This window comes from Ursus maritimus, unplaced genomic scaffold (genome assembly GCF_017311325.1).
Source record: "Ursus maritimus isolate PB19 unplaced genomic scaffold, ASM1731132v1 scaffold_21, whole genome shotgun sequence".
NCBI lineage: Eukaryota > Metazoa > Chordata > Mammalia > Carnivora > Ursidae > Ursus > Ursus maritimus.
Window position 1 is genome coordinate 20,338,961 of NW_024424564.1, and position 20,692 is coordinate 20,359,652.

General features: G+C 40.5%; 1 protein-coding gene across 2 annotated transcripts in view; it reads right to left on the reverse strand.

The window, feature by feature from the left end:
• Window positions 1-3,387: 3,387 nt before the first annotated feature.
• The window catches only part of LIN7A (lin-7 homolog A, crumbs cell polarity complex component), a 116,991-nt gene continuing 99,686 nt past the window's right edge, over window positions 3,388-20,692 (reverse strand). For both annotated transcript variants that reach the window (XM_040637297.1, XM_040637296.1), the window contains exons 5-6: window positions 9,489-9,707; window positions 3,388-3,510 (exon numbers count right to left, since the gene is read on the reverse strand). In XM_040637297.1, coding sequence (XP_040493231.1) covers window positions 9,489-9,707 — 219 coding nt within the window. In that variant the 3' untranslated portion in view covers window positions 3,388-3,510. The remainder of the gene's footprint in view (window positions 3,511-9,488; window positions 9,708-20,692) is intronic.

A 20,692-nucleotide genomic window follows, 5' to 3' on the forward strand; every position in this document is an offset into this window, starting at 1 on the left:
TCGATTTATTTGCCTATCCAATCGTTCATTCATTCAACAAATACCAACTGAGCGCCTATCGTGTGCCAGGCTCCACACCGGATGTCAGAGATCTGGCAGACCCACAAAGCCCTCACAGACCTTTTCCTCGTGGAGTTTATGATCCAGAGAGGGCCGCGCTGGGTAGGACCGCCCCATGTTTGGGGAGATACTGCCTAACGCTGGCTTCCCTAAATCTTCCGCGGCGCATTGATTTCTACTTCACAACGGTATCGAAAGCTGGTCTTATTTAATGTCTGTCTGTATAAGAAACACAAACTAGCTAAAAGAGGAGACATTCAGGCATTATTCACACATTCACAAATATCTATAGATGTTTAAGATAATGTAGACAAAATATCCCAACGACTTGGGGTCCTACAGGCACCGCTGAGTAAAACGAACGGAGATCCCATCAGTTTGATTTGTCATGGTTGAGAACTGCATTTGTAAATTGATGTAATCCATCTCTAGCCAAGTTCTTCAGAGACAGCCTTGAATTCTTAAAAAGCCCCTGAAAGCTAGACTTTACATTTAGATTTTAGCATTGTCTTAAAAGATAGTGGTAGTTCCCAGGAGAGAATCCCCTATTGATTACATGATTGAGGGAGCACACAAGTCTGTTACTCTTTCCAAAGTCAATTGTAATTTAAGCTCATTATCTCCCTGCGGATGTTCTATTTCAAATGGCAACAGAATCAAAATGTAAATGCCCCAAATGGAGAGGTTCAGGTATTCTTTTACTAAACTATACTCTGCGTACTGGCCTTCAAAATCACAGCAGGAAAGAGTTTAGCAAAATCTGGCCACCAACCTAAGGGAAAGAACTCAAATTCACCAGGCTCATGGAGGAATAGTCATACCAGATTCCCCCCTAACTTTGAATATCTAATTTCTTTATGATATTCAAGAGTGACATTCATGGAAGAGCAAACTGATATGTCTCTAATATGATTTTGGACACGTCAGTGGCTCTACTGTGATCATTAATGATAAAGAACATGGTGATTTTTTCCCCTTTCCTTCTGGTTTGGGTGAAACTTAACCACAAAAGGGCCTCTCGAAGTCTTAGGGACAGAAACTGTTGATTAATACTTTGGGGGGGTTATATTTCAATAACCAGATTTTACTGAAACAAACAAACAAACAAACAAAACAACAACAATAAAATAACAAAAAAACAAAAACCTGGCCATTTGGTCATTTGTATGTAGGACCACTGTGACCTGTAATCTGTCTTTAGATGCCTTAGGTGTGATGGATTGCCCCTTCACTTTGACAAAGGACTTGGCATACATTTATTAGCATTTAACATTATGCAAATGAAGCATAACATACAAAGATATGTAGAAAACACAAATGTAAGGTATCTACTCATTTGATAGCTGCTTCCGTAACACCGTGACAATATTTATATCAATGTGAAAACATATAATTTCATATCAACCATACAGTTATGGCTAAATGAAAACATACCGTAAGCTCCAAATTTATACAAGGCATTGAAATGTGTTGAAATGACCATTTTCTCATTACAAGGGTGCAATGATTTCCCTTTATGAGAATCTGTGGCATCGCCTGAATAGCTTTAATATTTCTTTGTTAAATGATAACTAAAATATATGTTTTATTAAATTTTTCTTATAAAAATGAGAACTATCTCTTTCAAACTGAGTAATACTCACACGTAGTCTCCATTCACTCCCTTTAGTTATGATCCAGTAAAAAAAATGATATGTTTTCAGGATGGTTGTTGGAATTGGTGTACGTCCTAGTTTCTTCTCTCTTTGTCCTCTGTTGGGTGACGTACTGTGAAGAGTAGGCAGAACTTGGTATTGACAATAACGCCCCCTGACAGGGCAAAATAAAATGTGCTGGGTAGTTCTGACTTGTTTTATTTTGTTTTCAAGAAATAGCTCTTGAACTGAACTTCATCAATTTCTAATTTGGGGGACTATCTGAAATATAAACTTTATTTATGCTGGGGAATCAATCTGCATTTGAGAAAAGGGAACATTCAAATATTTGCCTCAGTTTTAATGCCCTATCTACAATGTTTCAACTGAGCATTTATTCTTTCTTCGGGTACATTTTTGTGCCTCAGTTATTAAGTGCCCAAATGATTATTGCTTCCTATTCATCCCAATGAGTAAAGTCAGACTTAGGCGCTTAGAGTTATCATAAGTCAAAGTGATGATCTGTATAGGGGGCTCTTAACAGGTCATTTTCCAGCAACCGATACTTTCTGAAAGATATCTCTTTGTCTATTGTCCCACATGAGTATGTGTAATGAATTAGGCATCTTTTCCCTCTAGAAGGAACAGCTTCTCTTCATTCACAATATTATATCCTGGTTTACATCTGCCTATTTTTAAAAGGAATAATACTTCTGGTCTTAGATTGCCAAAAATACCCAGTTTATCTTTGGGGAAACTAATTTAAACTTTCTGTGACATATATATTTGTATATATATGACCACATATCGTAATTGAGCTTTGTAAAGCCCTAAGCTTTAAAATAGTAAATAAATTTCTATAATGACATATTGGTGTAGGTAGAAAGAGTTTAGATTTCTCCAGAGTTTATGAATTAAAAAATATAAAACTTAACCAAAAGTTAGGTCCTTTGTTAGTGTTGTCTTACCAGATTCATAACATTTGGTAAGAAAAGACCTCAGTTTGTAGCAAATACACTCTGATAATATATATTTTGTGGAATAAATATACATTATATTCTGTTAGAATTCATAATCATAGATACAAGCAATACTTAAATTAAAAAAAAATACCCTACTAGAGTTCTCTATCCTTGCCTCTAGCAAACCAAAAGTTGAGTGAAAACTGTCCCACTCCATTAATGCATAATTAAATTCATGGAAACAGAAAATAAAAAGCCAACTGCTTCTAGAACCTGAACAGAGTATAAATAGTATAACTTGCCATTTTCAAGAGGGGAATAAAGGTTGAATTTGCAATTAACTGGAATTCTAATTCAGACAGTTCAGCAATATGGATGTGGACGAGGTCAGGGTACCGGGCAATGCTTAGGTTTCTTTTAAGTGGTAACAACCTTGAACTGATGCAGTTTGAACTATAGCCTAACGAGGGATTTGTTAATCTCTGGAAAAGCTATAGACCAAAGACTCGCGTCATCGTGGCCTGGTGATTTATCTGGAAAGTCATGGACTTGATTCTTCTTGTACTAGTTCAGCCTGCAGACTGGAAAACCTCTCCCTTTACACACTGAGAATTCCCACTGCAGTGAATGGAAGGTCTGTGCGTGTAAAGAGCACAGGAGCAGTGGGATTCAGCCCCAGAGAAAGAAGGTGTCGAGTCGCCTTGGTAAAGAATTTATACACCACGTGTTCACAGATTCTTCACAGCTATAATTATCAATGTGGCCTTTTCCTTTTACTATGTGCTGGGATTCTGAAGCACGGTTTCAAATTCGTGACTATCTGATCTTTGATCAGGTAGCTTCTCTTTGAGGACCTGAAAGAGGGGAAAAGAGCGAAAGGAAGCCAAGGATTAGCATTCATTTGTCAACGACAATATGCTAAAAATATCAAAAGAGCATGTGCTATGTGAGAACAGCAAGAATTATTTTAGGCTCTATCACTCATGCACAATCTTCCACGTATGAAAAAAAAATCGTTGGATGTTTGCAAAGGAAGTAATTATCAAATGACGATGGAAAAGGCACAGTTACTCCCAAAAATGAACTACAGAACGCCAGTTGGGAAACATTTCAAATGTAAAACATTGCTTCTTCCCAGTTTCGGATGATTCTCTTTTTCTTCACGAAGGCAAAGGAGAGCTAACCTTTACAGTGTGATTCTTAGGACCATTAGTCGGGCTCCGGTTGGGTCACCGCCAACAGTCTCCCTCTGACAGGCGGGAGGCACCAACCTCCTCGCTCCGAAGCAGATTCTCAGACCAGCTCCCTCTCGCACAAGGGCAGCCTGACACCAAGTAGAACGGAGCAGGCAGCGGCCCATATGGTCAGATCCGGAGGAGCGGCCTCGGGGGAACGCTCTCCCCAAGCCCCGGCACTCCTCCCCCCTACCGAATCGTTCCTTTCAGACAGAACAGTGGCTTCCGATCTTTGTTTTTAAAGCTGCCGATACTTTCATGCCCTTGAATGCGAAGCATTATATACAAAGCAGATATTTACAAATTGCGGCAGGCCTTGCAATCTGCCTACTTGGCGTCAACGCCCGCCAGCGGGCACGCCTTCCGCAGAGGCCCCTGGAAGCCCTGGGGCTACAGGGTGGCTTCAGAGCCGTGCACAGGGCGGTCGTGTGTCCTCAGGACTCACCGGAGAGCGTTTTTCACGCAAGCACTACCGGGTACCTACGCTTTCCCTGCTGTGATACGACTGCGCTCTGCAACTACTGACTGCTCACTAATGGCCACGTCTTTTGTTAGAAGTTTTACTTATTCTTTTCTTACTTAATCTCCCTAACAGACCATTTCTCTAAGTCTTCTATTGAATAACTTCCTACAAGTCCCCGAGTTGGCAAGCGACAGAGATCTAGAGACTGAGATTTAATGAATGAATTTATTATATAGTACGTGTGCCAAGGGAATGGGACTCCGAACAGGTGACTTGTAGTAACAGTCTTGGATCTTTTCACCGATGCAGAGGAAGGGGAGGGAGGAGGCCTGAGGAATATGCCTGCAGCTGAGAGATCACCGGGCATCCAAGATGTGGGTCACGGAAATACCCGCTGGGAAGAACCACTGCACCAAATGTTCTCATTATTTCGCTCATTCCCTTGATTGGTAATTCAACAGATCAGTGATTTTATTTTTTACTTGTTTAAATAAAAGACTTTTTTTCCCATATCAGTGTAAATTTTATCGCTCAGATTGCTTTGCTAACTTTTAAAGGAGCCGTTGTGGTAGGCAGAGTAATGGACCCTTAATCTATCCACATCCTAATCCCTAGAATCTGTTAATATGTTAGATTCCATGTTAAAGGGAGATTAAAGTTGTAGATGGAATTAAGGTTGCTAAACAGCTGACGTTAAAACAGGGAGATGAGCCGGGATTGCCCAGGTGGGATAAATGATTAATTTAATTAAACGTGGAAGATGGAGAGAGGAGGAGGAGCCAGGGAAGGGGGCGGGGACGACGAAGCAGAGGTCCCAACAACGCGGCGTGAGAACTCAACCACCCCTGCTGGTTTGGAAGATGGAGAAAGGACCACGAGGCAAAGAATGTGGAGAGCCTCTAGATGCTAGAAAGGGCAAGGAAATGAATTTTCCTTGGAGCCTCCTAAAGCCCAGAGAGACCAGGCTGGACTTCAGAATTACAAGATAATACATTTATGTTACTTTAAGCCACCAAATTTGTGGTAATTGTTTTGAAGGCAGCAGTAAGAAATGAAGACAGCTGAGGAGATGGAGTACTTTGAAGTCTGGAGTAAATGGTAAGGGTGATTTGGATAACTCTAACTACCGCGAGAATGAATCCCTGGAAAGCTCATGTGAAGATGTCTGTGAGGAGCGATGGAGATGTTAAGGGCAGGTGCCATGGAACAAAGGAGGAGAATAGCACAGCGGTGCAGAGAAAGGGGCTTTGAAGCCCATGTTTCTGGGTTTGAGTCACGGCCCTATCACTTATGAGCTGTGAACTACGGTATAGATTTTTTAAAAATCCTACATGCCTAGTCTCTTCCTTCTACCACTAAAAATAGTACCTACTACCCTTTGGATTGTTGTGAAGGTTAAGTAATTGAACATAGATGAAGCGCTTAGAAGAGTTTTTGGCACACCCTAATTGCTCAGTAACTGTTATCCAGGATTCCGATGATTATTGCTATTATTCCAGTTTTCTGCTTGGTAACTCTGGGGTCCTTGGATTCAATTTTATCAGAGTCGTCTTTTGAGGCTGGTTTTCTCGGTTCTGCAGTGTTTCCCTGGATCGGACCAGCAGGACGGAGCTGTGGCAGTGGTAGTGGGAGGTTAGAACATTGGTAGTGGACAAGGGAAGGGAAGCGGGGGCCTGACAGTCGGTGAGGCCACTGGTAAACTCCAGCTGCTTTGCAAGTCTGTTAAGATCCAGCCTGGCTTCAAAGGCAATGAATTCTCCACCATCAATCCAGCAACAGGAGGTCAGAGAAATTTGACAATCTTTTAGTTTTGACTTCCTCAGAATGTTGACAACTCAAGAAGGATTCCTCTTTCTTCCTCCTTTTACTCTTTGTGAATCTGGGTGAAATATGGATGTTTACCAAATCATGCTTTAAAAAGCGAGATGCTTAAAGCTGAGTAAATGTAATTCTCTATGTCAAGAAAGTGGGGATAGCATAAAAATAGCTATATTCCTATTCTCTGTTTAGGTTTCTATAATTCATAGTGATCATCTCTTAGAAAATGTACCTGATTATCGAACACAGAAGTTAGGGGAAAAGACAACTGAGTTTTATTTCAGGTGAGTATGAAATTAAAAGTGGGCAAAAGAGATATTCTCCACACACCACTTGCATTCAACCTATTTTCCATTCGTATGCACTATTTACCATTACTTGTTACTTCATAACATACCACTTAAGATTTTTAAAAATTCCTCATTTAGAGAATAGAAATTGTATTTCATGTGATAAATGATAAGACGGTATCTGACAAGTATGTTGCTTTACCTGGTCTTTGCATGACTTGTCAAACTTAAAAAATCAAAGATCGGTTCAAAGCAAATTGGTCAAATTAGCTTCAAATTTCTTCACCAAAGCAACCACAGTATGAATTAGGAAGTGTAACAAATCCCATTTAATCCTTAAAAATTTAATTAATTAAGAGTTTAACAAGAGCTAATGTAGGTCTCTTTGACTGAATTCACCATAAAATCCATGGATGACGTGACTCGGATGTACTTCGCTCGTACTTGAAATGGCCACCACCGTTTCATCTCAAGGGGCCACGAGCGTGTGTGTAGCGAGGGCTGTCTTGGCAGGCATAAATATAAATTTCACGTTCATTTAAATAGAACTTTCCTGTATCCTCTACAAGAAAAAGAGAGTTTGTAAATGTGTTTTATTAAAAATGTTAGTCTTTGGCGATGAGACAATAGGAAATTCTGAAGTGATTTAATGAAGACTGATGGAGCAGAGAAATGCGGTGGAGTGCACGGCCCAGCAAATACTTATGGCCAAGTTGTATCCTTCCAAAGGTGACTGAATGGGTACAATAGTGGAAGCTTTTAGTAAGACCTCAGAAGTCTGAATGGCAACATATTTCTTTCAAAACACTTTAGAATAATTTTACTGTGGGCCAGTGTGGCAAATCAATTAGGAAAACGGTACAAGTCCACATTATTGAGAGTGGAAGAAAAAAAGTGAGTTAGCGGAAAGAGTTTCATGTCTGACTAAAGAATTGTGGATTGTTATTAGAAAAAAAAGACCTTTGAAGGGATTCTGACAGTACCAAGCGAGGCGAAGTACCTTTGCATTCGGAATGGATCAGAGAGGAGAAGGATGTGGGCAAAATGACTTGTCCAGGCGCATCCCTATCACTCCATCCCAACCCCATCATCCTAGTCCAACCACCATGTCTCTTGGCTGGACTACTCTACAACAGCCTTCTAATTAGTCTCTGCTCTCACTCTTCCCTTGCAATAATCTATTTTCCTCAGAACAGCACGAGTGATCTTTTTTAGTACAGAAATCAGATCATGTCACTCCCTTGCTTAAAACCATTAGGGGCTTCCACTGCAATAAAATCTAGCTCCCCTCAGTGATTTAAAAAGCTTTCTGTGACCTGGCCCCCATCTACCTCTCGGTCCTTCCTCATTATTTCCTAACTAACTACCGCAGCTTTCTTCCTACTCCTCAAACATCAAATAGCTCATGTCTCTCTTCAAAGTACGCACTGGCAAGTTCCTTTTCTTAGGCTCATTTCTGGCTTCTCCTCAGCATTCAACCCCAGCTTACATGTCATCTCCTTTGCGACATCTCCCCTGATCACCTAAGAGAGGCTGTCATCTAGCCAGTGTCGATCAAAGCACTCTATTTTAACTCTGTGAAGTACTGGTCCCAATAGGTTATTTTCATTTACCTGGATGTTAACTATCTCCTCCAACCAGAATGGAAGCACCATGAGTGCAAGGACGTTGCTTTGCTCAGGCTGTTTCTACAGCCCACTGAACAGTGTCGAGTCCATGGCAGTCCCAAACAGATACTTATTGTTGACGAAATGTAGTTTTTAGAGTGAATGGAAGGTGATTTTAGATGAAGTCACCAAACTATGGGATATATATAATAAAACTTACAGGCTATAAAAGAAAGATAGACTGCTGATTTCTCAGCACTGTCTGAGGACGAATCCTGTAGGTCTTTATACTTCCCCATGTAGCTTCTCCTTTTTGTGAGTGTCACAAACCATTGAAACTCTCATGTCATAGCCAATGTTTCTGGTTGTGCAAATAGTAGTCTGATAAAACCACTATTACCCATTGTCATTGTCCCAAGAACATTTGAACCTCACTTCAAAATCACATTTGCAGACATCATAGCGGAGAGGTATGCTATGCTATTAACTGTCTCTTCCAAAGGAGAGCAAGGACAATTTATAGAACTCCAGACTATCTGATGTTGGCAGATGAAATGCCTGCAAGAGCAAAAAGGAAAATAATTCTAGGCTATTTGAAAGTGTGGTTGTGAGGGCTCCATGAAGCCACTGCAAGTTTGTATCATTCATTTAAAAAATAGGGTTTTAGGGATACTTGCCTGGAAGGGTTTTTCTGAGGATAAGGAATAACATGGGAGAAGAACCTGGCACATAGGAAGCACTTCAAGATGGTGATTCTTACTCTTCACAATTTGTTCCCCTGAATTTTCATAAAAACATATAGCAACACCACTTAGCATTTTTGTCACAAAGTGGAATTTAGAAAAAGGCCAGAGCATCACATTTTCAGTGAGCACCCACAGAGAATTTCGGATTTCTCGGAGCACGCACACTGGCAGGTCTCCATGTCATTCTTCACAGTGAAGTAGTTTTCCAGTAATTTGTATCAGTATTCTAAAGAGATCTTCCCAGGATCGGCACTATGTGGTTGTTTAGTTTGTACACTGTGCAAAGGCAACTGGCCAAGAGGGTGAGTGAGGGGCTGGAATCCAGCCCACACTCTCGTCATCTAGCTCTGTGTCTGGGGACCTGGGTTGCACAGAGGCTGCGTTTTCCTAATGTGTATAAAGGCACCCTATAGTCTGTACCTGGCCCTCCCACGTATATTATTTTCCGAAATATCTTACATTTGCAGAAAATATGGCTGAATGGCATATAAAGTTAGCGACTGTCTTCTTTGCATTTTCTGAGGTCATCTTTGTTTTTATTTGCTTAATTGATTGGAGGGGGCATTATTAAATCTAATGACTATATTCCAGCTGTCTCAGAAACCATATCAAAACCGGAAACACACTTGTGTGTGTCGGGGACTTCCTTCGTGGGGAAGAAGGCGCCTCTCACCTACGACATGTGGTTCTGCTGTGTTTGTTGCTGCTGCTGCTGTTGCTGCTGCTGAATGAGCAACTGCTGCTGCTGTCGACGCCGGGCCGTCCGGAGCTTTTCGAAGCGGGCCTCCATTTCTTCCAGGACTTTGGGGGTGTATCGGACAACCAGCTTGACGCTGTCTTTGGCAGCCTTGAGGAGTTCCACCGCTTTCTCATGGTGCTCCCCTTCCACGCTCTGAAAAGACAGTGACAGCTCTTAAAGGGGAGAGCTCGCATGGTCTTCTCCCTGCGAGACCGATCTGCCATTCGCATCTCGTTAAAATCCCAGTTTGAAATTTCAAGAAGGTCCCGCAGATGGGATGCCTTGCCAGCATCGTTATTATTTACTGCGTTTGCGGGTGAAGTAGAGGCAGGTTCGGATGCACCAGGGTACAGAACAGATGGAATGGGGGTTCAAGTTTGGAGGGTGAGAAGGGATCAAGACCTAAGATACCACGCTCACGTTTAGAGTGGGATTTCTGAATCTCATCTGCAAGGGTAAATGCACTGGTCAAGAAAATTCTGAAAGAATTTTAAAAAATAGTAATGAAGGGGAACTTTCCCTATCAGATATTAATGTTATTAGGAATCTATCACGATTAAAGCAGTGTCTTGTTGTAGTGAGAGAGAACACAGAGTCCAGAAGCAGATCCATCATGTGTAAAACTTTGTTATATGATATATGTGGGATTTAGACCAAAGGGGGAAAAGACTGTTAAATAATGCTGCTGAAACAAATAATAACTAAATGATAGAAAATGATGTGGAGCCCAATCTTCTAGTATATGCTAAATATAACTGATTAAAAATTTAAATGTAAAAATAAAACCGTAAAACAACTAAAACGAAGCAGAACTGAAACGTTCATCTTTCAATAGAGAAAGAATTCTTAAGTAAAAATGCCAAGGGAAAGAAATCACGAACTCAGATTTATAAATTGTAAGTTTCTAGATCTCATATACCATAAAAAAGCCAAATTCACAAACAAGAAAAAATATTCTCAATATATGACAATTTGTTCATATTCTTACCATGAAGAACTCTTGAGGGTCTATAAAGACCTAAGCAAAATGAGCACATGAACTCAGGGACAAACAATAATTAAAAACAAAACAAAACCCCACAACAAAAACCTATGAAAGGATGTCTAAGCTCCCTTGCAATGTTAATATGGTGAATATGTGTTTTTAAAAATAGGGTGTATTTGCAAGGATGTAGGGAAATGGGACTGTCATATACCGCTAGTAACTTAACACAAACTGGCACAATTTTTCCAGAGGGCATTATTGTTATGCATTGAAAAAACTGCTTAAAGAACAGTTTATTTTCAGAGAAATTTACTAAGGATATAATCAGATATGCACGCATACCTGTAAGGTAGGAATGATAAAGCAGAAAGCGAAAAATAAATCACTTCTTGGCTTTTGAGTACCAAGGCTTTTAAATATCATGGTACAGACAATAGTTGGGAAACTATGTTTTTACTACAAGTAAATACAAAGAGGTTTCTTTTCCCAAACTTTCTAAAGATTCTCCAGGTTGGAATTAGGGAGAAGCAAAACAGAAGAAAGCTGTAATCAGACATAACAGGGCCCCAAGAAAAGGAGATAATCTTCCCTGTCAGCTGATCCTCGGGGCAGATGACCTAACTCATATTTCATAGGATCAAAGTGCAAAGGTCTTTTTGACTTGCTTCCTGGATAAAGCTCCCAGAAGAAAATACCTGTGTGAGGAGACAGGCTGAGAGAGTGCCAGAACACCAAAGAGTGGACGGAAGTGGCCAGGAAGGCGCCCCCCCCACCGCACCCCAAATTGGTGGAGATCACGTTTTACAACCCAAGCAGAAGGGGGACTAAAAATGGGTATTACATTGAGTTACAAACAAATAAAGTAAGTTGCATTTCAAGCACACTTCAGTTATATCTGGAGATTCATAATTGCTACATTATACAGATTTGGAGATGAGATTGTGTTCCAATTTTATCACTTGCTTCAGCAAGGTGGATGTACTCAGAGAAAAAGAAAATGCTTTGAATTTAGCAATGAGCAAGCCATCATGGTGCATAAGAACTCTGGTCCATCCTGTGTTGGGAGCACCGGGCAGATACTAAGAATTGAAGAAACCCCCATGATGAGCCCTGGAGGCAATTTCCAGAACCACTCCTTCACCACGTCTGGGGTAAATGGAGAGCAAGAGGTTATAAATAGCAACTGGGCAGACTGAACTTTTGCCTGTGGCTAAAGCCTAGGAAAATAGGCTTGTTCATTGATCGATTCATGCTCTTGATTATTCATTCAATCATGGACTTGGTCACTCAACAGATGCTTATTTAGCATTTAGTCTATGAATTCTATTCTAAGTTCTTTGGAAGAACATTAAAGGATAGGGGAAAACTTCGACAACTTTGTACAACATCAGCCCTGTTTGCAGTGTGCTCAAAATTTCCTTCTAATTTGCCCCAAGATGAATTGTTAGGATGTGAACTTCTCCTTCAAAAGGAAATCCGGGCGATTTGGTTGTTCACGCCTTTCTCTAATTTCTTTTTTAATATTAAAATTTATGTGTTTATATATTTCAATAATACTGGTTCATCCGTTTTCCAGGCCAGATGATTAGTCTCCAACCTCCTTTTAGGCTTTTGTTCTATTTGCTTTCATCTAATAGAGTTGGAAATTCTAGGCCAGACCTTTAGAGGCCCATTATCCCCGTGTAGGCACTATGCCTGCAGTTTAGAATTGCCACAGGAGGGTTGTGGTACTAATAGATGGGGCCATCCAGCTCTCACCATAGGGACAAAGAGCTGAGAGAAATATGGCTGGTGTGCCATACCCAGCCCGACTGAACCATCAAAGTTACCCTCTCCCACCCCAAGCTCTGTTCTCCCCCGTACAGTTAGCAATTTATTAAAAAGCAGACTCCATGGTCTTTGAATCTAGAATTTCTGCCCTGATGCTCTGTCTCTGGTTTAGATGATGACTCATGCTCCTTCAGCTCACCAGAGCTACCAGGTCTCCTGCTTTGACTCTACCTTTGGCTTTGTTTTCTTCACCAGGGCACAGAACCTTCTGATGGGATCTGGGCAGAGTGGCATACTTCAACTCTGAAAAATGCTTTGTTCAAATAATACAAAGTCTATAATTGAATGGCACGAGAGAAACTAAGGAGGTAACTCACAGATTCGAAGAAATGTACGTATGTTTGTAGAATGCACTATTTCAAACACTCTTTAACTTTATTATTTAATTATTTTCAGAAAAATGACTCAACTCTTGTCTTAATGACTGACCTGGATGGCTTCTTCCACTGGCTTTGCCTATTTTATGAATACTTTTGAGTGCATATGCTCGCCTTTTTAACCTATAATTTATCTCTTGAGTGCTTTTAGTTCCTCGGTTCAACTTTTTAAAAGACAGCTGTGTTTTTTTTTTTTCTTTCTTTCTTTCTTTCTTTCTTTCTTTCTTTCTTTCTTTCTTTCTTTCTTCTTTCTTTCTTTTTTCTCTCTCTTTCTTCTTTCTTTCTTTCTCTTTCTTTCTTTTTACGTAAGAGCAAAAAAGCAGATCACCTTCCCACGGAGCTCTTATTCCATGCCCAAACTAGCTGCTCAGTTAGGGTATATGTGTTGACGTGCAAACACTTGTTAACAGGTATCCCTTGAGCCCTGAAAGTTTATCACCTATCCATACTTTTGGCTTGTTCTACTTCTCACTCTTAATGAAAGTATGCCTTATTTCGAGCTAAATATTTAAAACATGTTTTGAAATGTAATAGCTTCTTTGTCCACAATTGAACTGTTTCTATCAAAGCTGTACATATAAAAGCCATCCTGACTCAGAAATTGTCCTTTGTGACACCTAGCTCAGTAGGAGCAGTCACTAAAAACCTGCAGCACCAGCTGGTCACAGAGCAGGAGAACTTGGCCCTTCTGTAATATGAAGAAATATAGCAAGACTTCCCATTTTAAAGCAAAATCCCCTCTTGCATTGAAAATTGGGAAGTCTATATGATTAGAGTTCATTCTTTTCCTTTAGAGTTTCGGTGCACCTAACTGCATTTTAGGAACTCATAAGCAAGGATTCATTTAGGCACAGGGGAATAGTAGGTACCTAGGAGACATTTAAACCAAAGAGAAGTATGGCCCTGAAAGAGAAAAGGCCCTAAAGAGAAGTGTTATCTACCCCACAGTCGTGCATACTTTGGCCATGATCATTCACTGAAACGAAGTAAAAAGCACTAGGAAGAATAGACATTTCTATCCTGAAAACATGTATTTCTCCTGCTAAGTCTTTTACAAATACGCATAGAAATCAATATGAGAGAATTCAAATCATTTTTTGTCACTTCCAAATGCATAAATACAAGCTAATAAAATATTAAATTGATATAAAACCATAATCCTGTAATGTTAATATATGAGAAGATATTTCATTCAGGAAGCTGGGGAAAAAATAGCTCAGGTAAAACCAGATGATACTGGTCTCATCAGCAATCTCATGCAGGAGTAAGTTCTAGGAAGCTTTAAAGTTAGCTAGTTTGATGAAAGTTTAATAAATCAGTGGCTGGTAAATGAACCAACTTAACAACATGGCCAGCTTCTGGTCTTTCAATAGCTTTTCTATTTCCACACGTTGGGAGATATCGAAATAGTTGCTATTTCAGGGTATGCTCAATTTCCTAGTTGATTAAGAATTCTTTCTAATAAAAGAGAACTTTGGATCACACTTGCAGACACTAATTTGCTCATGACTTGTGTTTCTTTCCCCACTGCAATAGAGAAACTAGTTGTTAAAGTTTGACCCTGACTAGCCCTCCAATAGAAGAGATGCCCGTCCTGGGAAGGAAGCTTGTTATCTGTGCATAATTAGCTGCCAAATGGTCCATGCCCAGGTCTTTATGCAGGTCTTACTCTGTGGGGATTACTTAACATAACCCTGACAGAGTTTGCTGATAGAAACGTTGCTTAAACACTTTTTCAGATAACCAAGAATTGGCTCTACCTCTCAGGTACTCTAGGCATATCTAGGGCCAAGTTTACGCATGGGCTCCTAACACGACATCAGTCATTCCTTCAGATTAAGGACCAAATGATGTGACCAGGGAGTAAATTTTATTAAGAGCATTGGGTCATAGTATCTAGGTAGCTCAGAAACTCAGAACATTATAGCTGTGAAGACCCTTAGAAACAATCTTAGTTATCTCCTTGTATTTAATTTTTTGTCTCGTTAACATCCATCACTACTTATAGTGTCAAAATGATTGTCTTATGATGAGAACTCTTAAGATCTACTTAAGATGAAAAGTTAGCAACTTTCAAACACGCAATACAGAATTATTAACTACAGTCGCCACGCTGTACATTACACCCCCATGACTTACTCATGTTATAACTGGAAATCTGTCCCTTTTGTACAGAGATGGGTTTTTTGGGCGATGTGAGAGGATAGGAACTAACGACAAGGGTAAGATCGGTCAACTCCTAGCTCTAAAGTGTGTGAGCTGGCTAGTGAAGGAGCAGCATGAGGCTGTGTGAAGGGATCACAATTAGTGGGTGATGATTCTCACATTTGAAGTGGTCCAGTATAGTCAAAGACAGACCTACTCCTTTTCCACAAAGGTTACAGTGACTGATCATTTTGTTCTTATGGTAGTTTTTCTTTTAGTCCATTAAGGCATTTTATTATTTTGAGAGTGCGTATGTCTATATATAAAAATGTGTGTGTGTGTGTATACTCTAACATTTATTGAGCACTTACTAAGTGTAAAGCATTGCTAGTTACTTTCTGTGCATTTTATCTAATCCCCCTAACTCCATAAAAATGGGAATGGAAAGCTTAAAAAATTTATCTGAGGCCCCCAGGTAGTAAGTGGAGCAGATTAAAATGAACTGAGATTCAGCTGTTTCCAGGGATTAGGCTCTTACTTACCAAATCCATAGCATTAAACAAGATAATAAAGAGAAAGTAAAGATCATATGGGGGGCTATTCCCTGTTTGTGGTTATTTAGACCAGTAGTTCTTAAACCTGGATGTCCATAGGAATCAAGTGAGGCATTTTTAAAAATATTAGAGGGCTGGCTGTATCTCGAACTTGCCATATCCTCAGCAATGTGACCTAGGAATATGTGACTTTATAAAACTTTCATACAGCCAGCCAACCAGGCACTGACTTGTAGATCAGTGTTTGGACGCAGTACTCTAGACTATAATTAACTCAAATAGTAGATAGTCAGAGTTTCTCTGTTATTCCAGGAGAGAGAGTTAGGTAGGTTTGAAAATCTTATAATTTTGCCTTGGTGTAGATCTAGAATCATCATTTTTGGTCACTGAGAAAACCCTACACATATTAATTGGGTATTTAATTAAGAATGGAATATCTCTGCACAAGCAGCAGGACATATTCAGAAAAAAAACCTTTTATGACTTTTTGATCCATTCCTTTCCTCAAATATGTTAATTTCCTGCTCTAAATGTATTCTCTTTTGCTGAAGAAAAGTGGCAAGTGTATAAAAAAGTATCACATTTATCCCTTGGAAAAAATATGCTAATATTCTCCCATAGTACTCTGTTCCTGCCTAAATGCTAGTATCTATTTCAGTGCACTGTAACTTATCGGTTTACAATCATTCTGCTGTCACTAGACAGTCCAACGGCAAGATGAGCCTATTTATCTCTGTGCCCAGCATCTATTGTGTGCTCAATTAATAGTCAATGAAGAAACCATCTTTCTCCCTTCCCCCCTCCTTCCCTCCCTCCCCCTGCCTCTCTCTTATGTGTGTGTGTGTGTGTGTGTGTGTGTGTATCGCACTTATTTCCATTAGGCTAAGGAGCCAGTACTGCTTTGGTTTGAATTTGAGCTTCCTCACTTCTCAGCTTTATGAACTCAGACAGTTGCTTAGTATCTCCAAGCTTCAATTTCTTCATCTGCAAAATTGGCATCATAGACTATCTACTTCTAAGGATCATTATGGGCATTAAACTCCATGTACACAAAGCACTTGGAAAAGTATATGACATTTAAAGAAGGTCCAAGAAATGCTGGCTCTTTGTGATAATCTTACTGCAGGCCTTCAGGTGCTTAAGACAATAGCAACAACAAAATCTAATTTTGGAGTAAGTAGACAGTTTCCTTTATATTATCTAGGGGCAAAGTTTGCTAAATAAATTAACAGTGGATGGAGTTTGTTGGACTAATATTACCAACTATTTAGGTAAATCAACTGCTTCTCATCACTGTCAAGTAATTTAGAAGCATCATTTCCATACATACAGTTGATATGTTAATTACAAACAATCATCACTTATTCATGAAAAACTATTCTTCCCGGTCCCTCCACTGTGTCTCACTTGTTCGGGAACAGTGGGCAGGAGATTTGCTTGATAGCAGCATGAATCCTGTGAGCGAACTTGAGAGGGAAAGTCATCAACTAACCCAACACTACAAAAGAGTGGAGAGGTTGACGGGAGAAAGCGCGTCTATAATTACACATATTTGCATCCTGTGAGAGGAGTTATAAATATAAAAATGTCTGAACCATGAAAGCAGAGAGAGCAGAGCATTGCCAGCAGGCCCAGGGGGCAAAAAATCCTAGAGGGAGCAACAGCTTTAGAAGAAAAATCAGCACCAGAAATCACAAATCTAGCATTTGGGTGATCTCAGCCCACCTTTCAGATCTGGAGGCTAAAATTGGAAACAAACGCAGCTACCACACCTCAGTTGTAATGCTTTATACTAACTGCTCAACTCGTGATGTTCTGGGACCAAATGAAGGAAAAAAATTCCTGATGGTTGTGAGGATGAAGATTAAACACACACATGCACACACACCCGTAATAAATACACACACATACAATAAACATGTACACACACAGACACACAGTAAACAGACACACACATACACAGACACACAACCGTCTTCAATACAAATGTGAGCACTAGAGATCTGGAAACAGAAGCAAGCTGCATGGGAAAATAGTCTTAGAAAATGAGATCTTCCTATCAGTCTGTTAATTTTTGAGGAGTAAGTTTCACCAGAAGTTGAGGTAACAGCGAACCCCTCCCAGTCATGATTCACCTGAGTTGTGCTGCTAACATGCATGCTGTGTCCGCCCTCGCTCCCCAAGCCATGACACCCTGTGACGCCAAAGCCCTGAGGTGCAGAGACTCTTGCCGACGTTCAGGAGCAGTCACGTAGAAACTGCCGGTTCTCAACATCTGCCCCCGGGTGTGGTCTGGCAAACGGGAGGGGGTGCGGAGGTGTGATAACCACCATCCCACATACCCCAAAAAACCGCCTCCCCCGAACTCCACTGAAACATGCAAATACAGCTCAGCCACTAAAATTTAGTGTGACTCCTTCATCAAATCATCACACTGACCCTTCGTATAGCCCATGTGACAGGGCAGAAAGCTCAGGGATTGGAGTCAAGAGGACTGAGGAGTGTGAATAGTAGACAAATCACTGATTCAGATCTTTAGAAAATGCCCTTCCTCTTTGTGCCTCACTTCCTAGATAGAGACAGTCTCCGGTTTGGGCGCCGATGTCCCAGGAAAGGCCTCAGTCCCGGGCAGCCCGCCACAGCTGGTCATCCATTAAGATGCAGGAGGACGTTGCAAAGAGTACAGAGTAGCGCCTGGTACGTGCTCTTTCTTCAGTAAATACTTGTTTGTTTTTAAAAAATCAACAGCCCTGTGGAGTGTGAATTTTCAGTGGACACAAGGGGATGCAATTTTATCAAAGAAGGACAGGTCCACCGAACACCAAAGGGCAGCAGGAGGAAGGCGAAGGGAGGAAGACATCTGACTTAAGAGAAAAGTTTGCAAGACGGGGGTTTGCCGGCACCTCGGTCATTATTGCTCACTTGGCATTCTGCCCAAGACCCTAAATGCAGACCTAGTACCGTGGAGCAGACGCGCTGCTACTGCACACCGCGAGAACGGTGGAGCCTGGTTCACGTGTCAAACTCGCTCAGAAGGCGTTGATGAAGCAGTGCGGCACGCCTCGACACTGCCTGAGATCCCTAAGGACACATACCAAGGCCCACCCTTCAAACAGTCCCCGCGGAATTTTAGGATCAGTGGGCTGTTGTCGTGATGGGGACAAGGCTAACACTGGAAGGTTCTCTGACAGATTTTGCAACTTAGAAAAAAACGCTTAATCAAAGGAGGTATGGGGGAATCTTATTTAACTAAGCATGGTACACATCATCCTACATTCTCTCCCTGCAGTAACAGCTGGGATTCTGTCAACCAGAATAGTGTTTTGTTTTTGTTTTTCCCTTTGGTGTGATCTAGATCTCACAGAGACCGTTGTTTTCTAAGGGTGTCAGAGAAAATAATAGGTTCCTGAAATTATTCAATCAAACCCTTCAAAGGATACACCTTATTATTTAACCTCTTTTGGAATCCTAGACGCCCAGGCAATTCATATAAAGCATAAGGGAGAAACATAAAAAATCTAGGCAGAAGTTGTCTGAGTCCAGAGCTGTCAAATGTATTTCTTGTGAAGTGTAAAAAGCAGCAGGGACATTTATGTTGCTGTGTACCATGAATAATAAACATTAATAATAGCTATAACATTTAATTTGATTGCGGAGACTCAACATTACAGATGCCTTCCTGCAGGAGAAGTAAACATTTAAAGGATATTTTGGGTTTAAGGTCCAATATCCTCTGGCTCTGCATATAAATGTCTTTTCCAATTAAAAGCACACCCACAGAATATTCTTGGATTTGTCACCAGTGACTTACACTAGGAGTTTTCAGGTAGGTCCGCAAAATAAACCTTATTTCAAATGCTTTACCTGGCTCTAACCTCCAAAGATTCTTCTCACCCCTCTTCTCTGGTTCTTGCTGTCACTGGGCATGCAGCCACCCAAACTGGACACCCAAACTGGGTACATCTTTCATGCTCTCCTCTACCCACGTCCAATTAACCACCATACTGATTAATATTCATTTCCCATTTCCCATCTCATCTCATCTCCCTCTTATTTCTTATAATTTCTTGCCTGGATTTTAAAATACCCTCTATCTTCTCTCTTTTATCATCAAAACTCTTCTCCAGATTCTTGTCTGAGTCCCTTGGCCTTTCCACGCTGTTGCTTAAATCCGGTGAAGAGCAGAATACGCACAGCTCTGTCCTAGAGAGCATGGACTGTGCCACATCAATCCTTTCTCCCCACTACCCAGCTTAACTTAGCTGGGGAGAGCTGGCTTCAAAGCTTTGACCTAAAAATTACCAGCTGTATGATTTAGGGCAAATTATATCATTTCCCTGAGCTTCAGTTCCCACACCTGCAAAATAGTGTAACATTTCCTTCAGAGGTGTCATTTAAGATCTAATGAACTACCCATGTAAAGTACCATGTACTGAAACTGGCCCACGGAATGCACCCAAGAAAGGCAGGTTCCTCTATCTGATGAATATTTTCCCATTTTCTAGAAATAAAAATAAAAACTTTGTATAACGTGCAAAGTACTTCCCTGAAACAGGTGGGCCCAACCCTGTTTACTTATATTTATTTTCAATGTATGGGCAACACGTATTGTTTTTACCATGTATTTTCATGTTTCCATAATCTCTCAGTCTTATTCCCTCAGCTTAGAATGTCTTTCCTTCATTCACCTGTGGTAGTAAATCTTTACCCATCATTCGAAGTCCGTTCCAGATAGCCCTTCTTCTCTGTTAGGTCATTTTCTTGCTCCAAACACCTTACAATGACCTACAAGGACCTTGCTTTGCGCCCCCAGCTGAAAAAAACCTCTTCAACTTTACCTTCTAAGGCTCTCCCCCTCGTTCATACCCCAAATCACACTGGAGTTCGTTTGTACGTGCCTTACTCATTTCTGCCAAAATTTAGTATGACTATCTCCTTCTCATAAAGGGCTCAAGTACAAAAAGTGCTAGACTTTACTATTAGTTAGGGAGATACAGATTAAATTCAGAATGGGACAAAAATTATCCAATTATTTTTAAAAATTGATAATGTTGCCAAAGATTTGGTGAAATTTATGTTCACGTACAACGTAGAAGTATAAATTGGAGGTCAATTTGGCAGTGCCCATTAAAATAAAGTACGCCCATATCTCCCTAATCTTAGCCCCATGTCAGTATTCACCCTAGAAAAACAGTCACTGGCATACATGAAGATTTTCATTAAAGCCATGTTCACAATAATAAACAA